Below are 12,124 nucleotides of genomic sequence, written 5' to 3' on the forward strand. Positions count from 1 at the left end.
ATGCTGTGATCATCTCCATGGTAGAAAGGGCCTTAGTTTTACTTTCTTTCAAAATATTTGTTATTGAGGGACCATCTTCTATAACAGGAACATCATAGTCACAGAGTTTTACTCTGGGACCTGACCTATTATGCCATTTGCCTTCTCCACCACTCGATTGACCAGTGTTGCCACAGGGAACAGAGGACTTGGATGCCGAGGTTTCTGTTCATTAACATCCTTTAGTGGTCTATCATTTATGTATATGTCCTATCCTGATGTGACTTCCCAAACTACATCGCCGCAGGCTTGTTGGGACTTCATTCCATCTGCCATTGCTCTGCCCAACGTTTCACCTGATCTAGATGCTGCAAGGGTCTTAGACAACCTGCTTCACTATCCACAACATCACCTATTTTGCAAAATATTTTTTTGAATCATATGCGAAAGTTTAATTGCACCTGCTTCCATTTACATTTGCATGAATGTTGAAATGAATAATGGAGTTTTTATATTAAGAATGAAACCAGATGCGAATTGGAAACTTCATTTCTGAAAGCTGCGTGTACATAGTAGCAGAGTCATTGGAATTATTTAAACTAGGTGATCATGTTATTTACCATGCATCATTAATCTTTAAAATCACATAATTGAATGTGCTTCATTGCTTGTGAAAGTGCGTGTTTCAGTTTAGGAATCAGTCAGACAGCCGGATCTCTGCATAAGAGCCCCCGCTCAAGTTACACAACTTAACTTCCTCCCACCGTCTGGCCACTTTTCATACAAGATTGTTCCATCTTGTCAAATAAATCAGCCTGCAAAATAAAAAGTTATTTCAGTTAAAATTGCACTGAAATTCCGTGGGTTATTTGCATTGAACAATTTTTCCCGAGTAGATATCTTTAACTGCATTTTTGTCAGATCCTTTTTAGATCCTCTCTTCCCATTCAAAACGTTAGGAAGAAATTGCATACTGATTGTTTAAGTCACTTAAGGGAGGCACAGTGGAACAGGGTCAGGATTGAACCGTGGTCTCTGCCTCTGTGAGGCAGATAGAGCTGCTGCCTCACAGCGCCAGAGACCACGGTTCAATCCTGACCTCGGGTCCTGTTTATGTGGAGTTTGCACGTTCTCCCCGTGACCACGTAGGTTTCTTCTGGGTGCTCCGGTTTCATCCCACTTCCCAAAGAAATGTAGGTTTGTAGGTTAAATGGTCCCTGTAAATTGTTCCTAGTGTGTAGGAAGTGGATGTGAAAGTGGGATAACAGAACAAGTGTGAACGAGTGGGTGATCAGCGTGGACTCGGTGGACTGAAGGACCTGTTTCCTTGCTGCATCTCTAAGCTAAACTAAGTTACTTAAATCATCGTTAACTGAAATGAAGATTTATTTATTGTGATTTCACTCTGTAAAACACAGCCTGACAGAAACACATTCAACAAACAGTAGCTTGGTTAATCCATCCCAGTTTATAAAACACTTTTTAAGTTTAAGTGGATACATTCAAACTCCATATCATGTCTTGGACCTTCCCAGGCAGGCATTCAGACCAACGCTTCTAAAGTTGACACAGAAATTTGGGACACAGTGGAATCTTTGGAACACCAGTGGTAGACATAGCCATACTGAACACTTATTTAAAATCAAGATAAAGTTTGATGCACATAGAAGGAATTTCCACAACAATCTGAGCAAGAATCTATGTAATTATAGATTCAACGAAGACAGTTCTTCTGTTATTAATCTGAGCAAAAAAAAAGCCCTCAATGAAAATTTCTAATCTCCAAAACTAATCAAATGGTACACAAGAATCTGCCTGGTATAGATAGGGTGGACAGTCAATATCCTTTTCCCAGTTAGCAGTATCAAAGACAAAGGGGCATTAGTTTAAGAGGTGAGGGAGGAGCTTTAACGGGGATCTGGGGGTCACTTTTTTATATACAGAGAATGGTTGACATCTAGACAGTGTTGCCAGAGGTGGGATTGATGCATTACGTTTAAGAGGTATTTAGAAAGGCACTTAAATAGGAAAGTGACAGTAGGATACTAGGCTAACGTATAAACTGCGGACGCTGGTTAATGCACAAAAAGACAAAGTGCTGGAGTAACTCAGCATGTTAGGCAGCACTTCTGGAGAACATGGATAGGTGACATTTTGGGTCACCTGAAGAAGAGTCTCGACCCGAAATGTTACCTATCCATGTTCTCCAGAGATGCTGCCTGATCCACTGAGTTACTCCAGCACTGTCTGAAATGGTCTTAATGTTGTATATCAACATTTAAAAGACGTTTGGATAGGTACGTGGATAGGAAAGGTTTAGAGGGGTATGGGTCAAATACGGGCCCACATGGGACTAGTGTTGATGGGGCGTCCAGGTCAGTATGGGCAAGTTGGGCTGTGGGGCCTGTTTCCATACTCTAAGACTATAATGTAGTCAAATGGGATCAGTGTAGACGGGCATAAGGTGGCTGTTTTTCGTGTGGGATGAAGGGCCCATTAAAGTGTAGTGCCATTCCAGGAACCTATGACTAATCACAGAGCTTGTCTGTCGCACGATCTCTCGAAGTTATTGTAATTTTTATTATGAAAAGTTTCATACCTTTAGTGAATCCAATCTGAAGGCAGCAAGGACCTAATTAATAGTGTTCCTTATGGTTCCGATTTCATCTATTTCACATTCCACAATGTCTCCACGCTGCAAAAAAAAATCAAACTCAATGCGTTTCATGTGTCGGAAATGGTGCCAGATTATGAAAAGTGTTTGTAACCTTGTGAATTACAACTGAAGAATTGAGATATTTAACTGTGTAGGCAATCTTAAATGATCCTGAAGAAGCGATGGAGGAGAAATTCCTCCTTAATTTTCATGGAAAAATCATAGTTTCATTTGTCTCAAAGAGAAGACAGGATCGATAGAATGGCAGCCCTGCCAATCTGGGGCACACTAAGGATGTCATTTAAAATGGCAGCCCTGCCAATCTGGGGCACACTAAGGATGTCATTTAAAATGGCAGCCCTGCCAATCTGAGGCACACTAAGGATGTCATTTAAAATGGCAGCCCTGCCAATCTGAGGCACACACTAAGGATATAATCTAATCACTGTGTCTTAGCAAGAGAGAAGTATTCCTCTCATTGGCCAGGAGTATGAAAGTTGATGACTATCTCTGAACTCCTGGTGGAAAGTGAAAAGTACACACTTCGATATTTCAAGTAAGGAATTGGACTCTTTGTCCATTTTTGTCAGAGATAAGTGACATTAACTCACAATTCGCACATGAATAATGGCCAATTAGACAAGGCAAACAGAATACTGCTGCTCATTATTCTAGTTCCGTTACTCATACTGCTATGGGGTGGAGCTCAGAGAATCTTTGCACATTTGCACGAATATTTGATCTTCATTGCATAACTGAAGGCATCTTGCACACAGTGAAACTTGTTCCTTTAACTGAAAGTTAGCACCAGCTTCACCTACTTTGAGGAACTTTGGTGGTTTCCTGAATACGCCAACTCCAGATGGTGTTCCAGTTAGGAAGACGTCCCCTGGGTACAGGGTCACAAACCTGCAAAGGTAAATGGCAAAGTCTCAGTGCAATGGTGTTCCAGCCAATGTTACGCAAATAGCTGCAGCCGCTAATGATCAGGTAAAAGCCAAAACAACACCAGATTTGGGGCAGCACAGTGGTGCAGCGGTAGAGTTGCTGCCTTACAGCACCAGAAACCCTGGTGACATCCTGACTATGGACGCTGTCTGTACGGAGTTTGAACCTTCTTCCCGTGACCTGTGTGGGTTTTCTCCAGGTGCTCCAGCTTCCTCCCACACTCCAAAGACATACAGGTTTGTAGGTTAATTGACTTCAGTAATATTATAAATTGTCCCTAGTGTATGTAGGATAGTGTTAGTGTGTGGAGATCGCTGGTCGGCGCGGACCCAGTGGGCCAAAGGGCCCGCTTTTGTGCTGTATCTCTAAACTAAACTAAATTTTTTATAATGCTCCAAAGTCCTTCATAGTATAGGATTATCCTCCTGGATACAAATGGTTAAATGAAGAAATAAAAATCTTGGTCTTTATCTTCCTTTCCCACGAGAGGTAGTGAGTAATCAGCTGCTTGAAAACTATCAAGGTACCACTCTGCAGGGGCTCTGAACATGGAAAGGTGCAGCTGTGGAAATCTAATGAGCAGGAACTTTGAATTGTGCAAAAAGCGGATGTAATTCTGTGAAAGACAGCTGCAGGCTCCGGATTCATCGAGGACAACTGTTCCATGGAGCTATTCACCCAGGTTATACAAAGACATAACCACGCACAGTACCACTAGATGTATCTTATAATAAAGACAACAGAAAATCAGAACTCACTGGGATGGATTCAAGGAAACATTTGTGATAAAGTTGCAGGTACTAATTGATTAATTGGAATTAGAAGAGTGGTGTAAGAGAGCAGAAACAGAAGTGCTTACAGTGGGGTAATTGTAGTTATTTAAAAGTGCCTGGAATGGCAAGGGTAGTATGAAAGATGGAAAGTTAGAGCAGAAAGTACAGAGAAAGGGAAACCTCTAGTTACCCTCTCCACTGACTCTCAGTCCGAAGAAGGGTCTCGACACAAAACGTCACCTATTCCTTTTCTTCAGAGATGCTGCCTGACCTGCTGAGTTACTCCAGCATTTTGTGTCTACCTTCGGTGTAAACCAGCATCTGCTGTTCCTTCCTACACAGGATATTGTGCAGATTGCTTTTAAGGTTCTGCAGAATGAAAGTGGTTTCGTGCTTGGGGGGAAATCGCTTGCAGACAGAGGAGGGAGTATCTGGCCAGAGCCAAAGGCTGTTGGCAGAGCTGCGCCAAGCTTACCAGTAACTGGGGCAGATATGGCAGTTTGTGGATCATCAGTAGGCACTACATGGACCGCTACCGCAGTGAGAGGGGGGGGTCTGGGGGAGAACAATGGACAATGGGTGAGCTGGTGTGGGGGAGAGGGGGAACAAAAGAGGAGCCGGCGTGCTTTGTACCTTTGTCAGCGGCGTGGGTGGCCGCTATTTGTATACATTGGGTAAGCAAGCAAAGAATTTCATCGTGACAATAAAGTATTCTATTCCATTAGTGAACTTGTGGAGGGGGATGCTGCAAAATGGTTCACAGAGGATGCCCTTACACCAGTGGTTTAGTGCCTTCCTTTCCCAGGGTCTCCCAAAGCATTAGGTTGGGTAAGGCTGAATCCCAAATCATTAATACTTTGGCCTTTTGTCTTTGTTGTTGGGAAAGCACATTCCTGTGTATTTTTTAATTGATTCAAATGTTACAACGCACTCACAACCGTGGATGGCACTTAAAAGTCCTAAATCATTGACATGGTTAGAAAAGCTGACTTTGAAACGATTGAATTGGAGATGAAATGTATGGCTCTCTTTGAGGCTTTTCACAAGTGGGCACAGATTTGAAATGGAAATGGTTGAAGGCCAAGGAGGAAATACTTTACAACAATCATCCATTAGATGGAAACAAGTTAAAAAGAATCACCGGGAAAACTTTTAAAAAATGTATCCATGCCTGCAAAGTGGCGATGTGGGTTTTATGTCTGAATATGCTATTTTCTGAGGAAATTAGAAGAGGGTTTACAAGGGTTGACGGATTGAAAGAGTGGGTTGGTATAAGGTCAGCTGTGGGCTGTGGCTGAACAGATGTGGGAAATGTGAAGGTGCATAGTGAAGTGACAAGAAATCAGTTAAAGGGGAAATGAACAGAGCCGAGAGAGACATGATTCGGAAAGTAAATTAATCCTCCTCACAGTGCTGCACAGCTATTTCCACAGATAAAAGAAGTAGAGGAAGAACCAGAAAACAATGTGTGTACGTACCATTTGTGGGAGTTAAATGCTTGGTTAGATACAATGCTGCCTGAACTATAGAACGAACAATCAAATACCTTTTGTGAATAACATGCTGATTGCAACATAATACAGGGAGTGGGAGAGACGTGGGGTATCAGACCTTGTAAAAGGATTTAGAATCCGAAGGGTAATTGTGATTCATGTCATGTCAGTAACTTAATCATTGTCTAAATCTGATGAATTATGGAGTCAATTGGGAAACTGGAGGAGGACTCCCAACAGGAAGGTCGACACAAAATGCTGGAGTAACTCAGCGGGTCAGGCGGCATCTCTGGAGAGGAGGAATGGCTGACGTTTCAGGTCAAGACCCTTCTTCACACTGATGTCAGGGGAGGGGGCGGAACTTTGTTTGTTCCTGAACTACAGCCAAAACGGTACACAAAAGCGCGACAATTTTAGGCCCACCTTACTCACCGTCGTCCCTTTGGTGCTAATGGAAGAAGTTTCATTGAAATTGGTGTTATATTTTTTAAGTTATTCACACTTTAAAGTTTAAATCTATCTCCTAGGAAAGGATGGGGGGAGGGAGGGGGGAGGAGAGGTGGAGGGAGGAGGGAGGAGAGGTGCGGGGAGGGGGGAAGGAGGGAGGAGGGGAGGAAGGGAGGGGGAGGGGGGGAGGAGAGGACGGGGGAGGGGGAGGAGAGGGTGCTGCACCAATGCAGGAGAGGTTTGGGCCCAGCGGGTCCACTTGGTCTACTATCCTTCTAAACCTTTCCTATCCATATTCCTGTCCAAATGTCTTGTAAATGTCATTTTAGTACATGCCTCAACTACCTCCTCTGACAGCTCGTTCCAGATACCCACCTCTCTGAATAGAGTAGTATTTCATTATTGTTGTGGCATTAGATTTCTGGGGAGCCAGTTTGTAACTTCACAGAAGACTCTCATTTAAGGTGAGGGGGGGAAAGATTTAATAGAAACCCGAGTTGTAACTTTTTTACACAAAGGGTGGTGGATGCATGGAACGAGCTGCCAGAGGAGGTATTGGAGCAGGTATGATCACAACATGTGAGACACATTTAGACAGGTACATGGATAGAATAGGTTTAGAGAGATAAGGACCAAACGTAGGTAGGTGGGACTCAGGTAGATGGGGCATGTTGGTGGGTGTGGGCAAGTTGGGCTGAAGAGGCTGTGTCCACACCGTATGACTGTGACTTATTCACCAAGTTGTCAAACACAAAGGTGGGGAGTGTGTCTGATGGACGTGATGGAGCATGGGAACAAAGAAGTCCCATTCATGATATTATTTTCTGCTTCAATACAATGAGAAGAAACATAGAAACATAGAAAATAGGTACTGGAGGATGCCATTCGACCCTTCGAGCCAGCACTGCCATTCATTATGATCATGGCTGATCATCCACAATCAGTAACCCGTGCCTGCCTTCTCCTCATATCCCTTGATTCCACTAGCCCCTAGAGCTTTATCTAACTCTCTTTTAAATTCATCAGGTGAATTGGCCCCCACTGCCCTCAATGGCAGTGAATTCCACAAATTCACAACTCTGGGTGAAAAAGTTTTTTCTCACCTCAGTTTCAGTTTTAAATGGCCTCCCCTTTATCCTTAGACTTTGACCCCTGGTTCTGGACTCGCCCAACATTGGGAACATTTTTCCTGCATCTAGCTTGTCCAGTCCTTTCATAATTTTATACATCTCTATAAGATCCCCTCTCATTCCTTCTAAACTCCAGTGAATACAAGCCCAGTCTTTCCAATCTTTCCTCATATGACAGTCCCGCCATCCCGGGGATTAACCTCGTGAACCTACGCTGCACTGCCTCAATAGCAAGGACGCCCTTCCTCGAGAAGGCACTCGTTTTCCAACCTGACCCATTACACCACAAGGGTACATCTTTTACCCTCATGCAAGAGAGAGCCAACAAAGCTATCATACCTATGTAGGAAGGAACTGCAGATGCTGGTTTACATCAAAGATAGCCACAAAGTGCTGGAGTAACTCAGCGGGACAGGCAGCATCTCTGGAGAGAAGGAATGGGTGACTGCTGAAGAAGGGTCTCGACCCGAAATGTCGCCCAATCCTCTCCAGAGATGCTGCCTGTCCCGCTGAGTTACTCCCGCATTTTGTGTCTATATCAAAGCTCTCATACAATTGGCCTGCCCATTCCCCTTCACTCTTGATGATATCTCAATCCCGAAAAAAACAAGCACCGATGATGAGCAGTGAGAATGATCCAACATGATAACAAATAATTAAAATATTAGGAGAATCACGAATAGTGAAAGGCTTGGATAGTGGATGTGGAGACGATGTTTCCATTAGTGGGAGAGTCTAGAACCTGAGGTCATAGCCTCAGAATTAAAGGATGTTCTTTTAGGAAGGAGATGAGGAGAAATTCTTTAGTCAGAGCGTGGTGAATCTATGGCATTCTTTGGCACAGATTTTGCTGTGGAGGCCAAGTCAGTGGATATCTTTAAGGCAGAGATAGATAGGTTCTTGATTAGCACAGGTGTCAGGGGTTATAGGAAGAAGGCATGAGAATGGGGTTAGGAGGGAGAGATAGATCAGTCATGATTGAATGGCGGAGTAGACCTGATGGGCTGAATGGCCTAATTCTACTCATATTCCTTATAACCTTAATGCATGTGGTACAAGACTGTACACTACATAAACATTAATCACCAATTGTTGCGGAGGTTTTTAATGGGCTTCATAGTATTAATAGTACTACAATGTACATGATTTTAATTCTTGTGATACTGATCATATTTTTACTGATTAATACACGAGTCCTTGAAACATGCTGAAAATTAAACTTACAAATATATTAAATAATTTGGTTTTGAAATTGAATGTTGCTAACCTCAAAACGATTGATTTTTACTGCTGAACATTTATAATCAAATAGAGCAGCGTTGATTCTCATTTGGTTAACTGGGATAATGAATGGGCTTTTGCCCAGACATCCTGTTTAACATGGCTGACGATTAAGCAACACGAGGTATTGGAGAAGGGCCTGTTGGCTTATCGTCTGGATATAAATGGTTAAATGGTGGTTACATTTTTATGAAAAATACAGATCGCAGTGCAGTGGAAACTTGATGAACAACAAGCTTGACTCCTTGACATCTCAGGCCAGCAATGCCAGCAGCATAATCAAGGACGAGTCGCACCCTGGCCACTCCCTGTGCTCCCCTCCCCATCAGGCAAAAGAAGTGTGAAAGTGCACACCTCCAGATTCAGGGACAGTTTCTTCCCGGCTGTTATCAGGCAACTGAATCATCCGACCACAGGGGCAGGCACGGTGGCGCAGCGATAGAGTTGCTGCGTTGCAGCGCTGGAGACCCAGGTTCGATCCCGACTACGGGTGCCGTCCGTACGGAGTTTGTACGTTCTCCCCGTGACCACGTGGGGTTTCTCCAAGATCTTTGGTTTCCTCCCACACTCCAAAGACATACAGGTATGTAGGTAAATTGGCTTGGTATAAATGTAAATTGTCCCTAGTGTGTGTAGGATAGTGTTAATGTGTGGGGATCGCTGGCCGGTGCGGACCCAGTGGGCCGAAGGGCCTGTTTCTGCGCTGTATTTCTAAACTAAACTAAACCAGAGAGCAGTGCTGAACTACTATCTACCTCACTGGTGGCCCTCGGACTATCCTTGATTGTTCTTCGCTGGCTATACCTTGCACTAAACCCAGGTCTCCAGCGCTGCAACGCAGCAACTCTATCGCTGCGCCACCGTGCCTGCCCCTGTGGTCGGATGATTCAGTTGCCTGATAACAGCTGGGATGAAACTGTCCCTGAATCTGGAGGTGTGCACTTTCACACTTCTATACATTTTGCCTGATGGGGGAGGGGAGCACAGGGAGTGGCCAGGGTGCGACTTGTCCTTGATTATGCTGCTGGCGTTGCTGGCCTGAGATGTCAAGGAGTCAAGCTTGTTGTTCATCAAGTTTCCACTGCACTGCGATCTGTATTTTTCATAAAAATTTAACTTCACCATTTAACCATTTATATCCAGACGATAATCCAACAGAGCCTCCTCCAATACCTCCTGTTGCTTAATCTTCAGCCATGTTATGTATCATGTATCTAAACACTGGAAATGGCTTGATTGTGATCATGTTTTGTCTTTCTTTACAAAATGCTGGAGTAACTCAGCAGGTCAGGCAGCATCTCAGGAGAGAAAGAATGGGTGACGTTTTGGGTCGAGACCCTTCTTCAGACTGACATTTTGTCTTTCTGCTGGCTGGTTAGCACGCAACAAAAGCTTTTCACTGTACCTCGTGACAATAAACTAAACTGAAATGAAACTATATGGCTGAATGTTAAGGAAGAAGCAAACCCGACTTGAGAAGAACTGATACATTCATGATTTATCAAAGACATTTACACCAGGGGCTGCCGCTAGAGGAAGAGTTGATCTAGTCAGTGAACCCAGAAGGGTACGTAAAGCTGGACTAACTGTCTGAGGAATGTTCACACATCAGCACAATGGAACCTGTAGCCTGCGAGTAATGCACAAATTTACGATCGTTAAGCCGTTTAAATGATTTACATTCGTATCTGTAAACACAATCTCATTATGGCTGCACAGTTGAAACTCCCAGTCATCTATTTTATTAAACTTTGGAATTAAAGGGTAAGAAAGATAGTTAGGTACAGTAGCCAGTTAATTATATTTGAGGTATAGTTGTTTCTGCTATGTCAATGGGAAAATAAGACAGCCAATTTATGGATAGCAAAAACTTCCATTCCAAGTGAGTGTGTATTTTAGCTGTGTTTGGTGAAGGATCACTGCTGGAGTGGAACTTTCATCAACCACCAACAGATACATTGCCCTTTCTCAGTAGGTGTTACATTGATGAATAACCTAATTCCACTGTAATCGATGAATCTAGACGTTGAGCCTAAAATTGTGTCCTCCTGCTGTGAATGAGAAATCAGGGAAAGCCACAGTATGTGTAATATCCCCCGCACTCCAGAATGTGGCACTGCAAAGCTTCTCACCATCATGACTTTTTCTTCCATGAATGAAAATATAAAAACTGCAGCTGACAACAAATCACGTTAACTGTTTCTCTTTCTGTTGGGTGCTCTCTGACCCTTGGGTTTTTCTAATATTCTCTGTTTTTACATTTTACATGGAAGGGAGAAATTGTCACTTTATTAATTTATTTTTATTCTTAGTTTGTCTTTTGCTAAAGTGCAAATGAACTAATGTTATAGTGTTAGGTGCCATGGAACTATCTGACTAACCTGCACCAATGCAAAGGCACATCTGTATCGTTAGGTCCTTTAATGTTTCTTCTTGGAAATGATGAAGTAGGCGATTTAGGGCAAACTTTACTTTGCCAGCCACGATGTTCCCTGCACTGAACAATTAAATACAATAACTATATCCCATTAAGGTCAGGTAGACACAAAATGCTGGAGTAACTCAGCAGGTCAGGCAACATCTCTGGAGAGAAGGAATGGGTGACGTTTCGGGTTGAGACCCTTCTTCAGACTGATGTCAGGGGAGGGGGCGGGACAAAGTTAGGATGTAACATATAACAACTACAGCATGGAAACAGGCCTGTCCGGCCCTACCAGTCCACGCCGACCATTCTCCTTGACCTAGTCTCATCTACCTGCACTCAGACCATAACCCTCTAATCCCCTCCTATCCATATACCTATCCAATTTACTCTTAAATAATAAAATCGAGCCAGCCTCCACCACTTCCACCGGAAGCCCATTCCATACAGCCACCACCCTCTGAGCAAAGAAGTTCCCCCTCATGTTACCCCTAAACCTTTGTCCCTCAATTCTGAAGCTATGTCCCCTTGTTGGAATCTTCCCCACTCTCAAAGGGAAAAGCCTACCCACGTCAACTCTGTCCGTCCCTCTCAAAATTTTAAAAACCTCTATCAAGTCCCCCCTCAACCTTCTACGCTCCAAAGAATAAAGACCCAACCTGTTCAACCTCTCTCTGTAGCCTAAGTGCTGAAACCCAGGCAACATTCTAGGGCGGCACGGTAGCGCAGCGGTAGAGTTGCTGCTTTACAGCGAATGCAGCGCCGGAGACTCAGGTTCGATCCTGACTACGGGTGCTGCACTGTAAGGAGTTTGTACGTTCTCCCCGTGACCTGCGTGGGTTTTCTCCGAGATCTTCGGTTTCCTCCCACACTCCAAAGACGTACAGGTATGTAGGTTAATTGGCTGGGTAGATGTAAAAAATTGTCCCTAGTGGGTGTAGGATAGTGTTAATGTACGGGGATCACTGGGCGGCACGGACTTGGAGGGCCGAAAA

The 12,124-nt window shown here is 43.7% G+C and overlaps 1 protein-coding gene across 4 annotated transcripts in view; it reads right to left on the reverse strand.

Annotated features, from left to right (window-relative positions):
- Nucleotides 1-441: 441 nt before the first annotated feature.
- fahd2a (fumarylacetoacetate hydrolase domain containing 2A) overlaps nt 442-12,124 on the reverse strand; it is a 44,296-nt gene continuing 32,613 nt past the window's right edge. For all 4 annotated transcript variants that reach the window (XM_078428806.1, XM_078428804.1, XM_078428807.1 and 1 more), the window contains exons 7-9: nt 3,457-3,544; nt 2,579-2,674; nt 442-794 (exon numbers count right to left, since the gene is read on the reverse strand). In XM_078428806.1, the coding sequence (XP_078284932.1) occupies nt 2,612-2,674; nt 3,457-3,544 (151 nt within the window). In that variant the 3' untranslated portion in view covers nt 442-794; nt 2,579-2,611. The remainder of the gene's footprint in view (nt 795-2,578; nt 2,675-3,456; nt 3,545-12,124) is intronic.

Source organism: Rhinoraja longicauda, chromosome 36 (assembly GCF_053455715.1).
Source record: "Rhinoraja longicauda isolate Sanriku21f chromosome 36, sRhiLon1.1, whole genome shotgun sequence".
Lineage (NCBI taxonomy): Eukaryota > Metazoa > Chordata > Chondrichthyes > Rajiformes > Arhynchobatidae > Rhinoraja > Rhinoraja longicauda.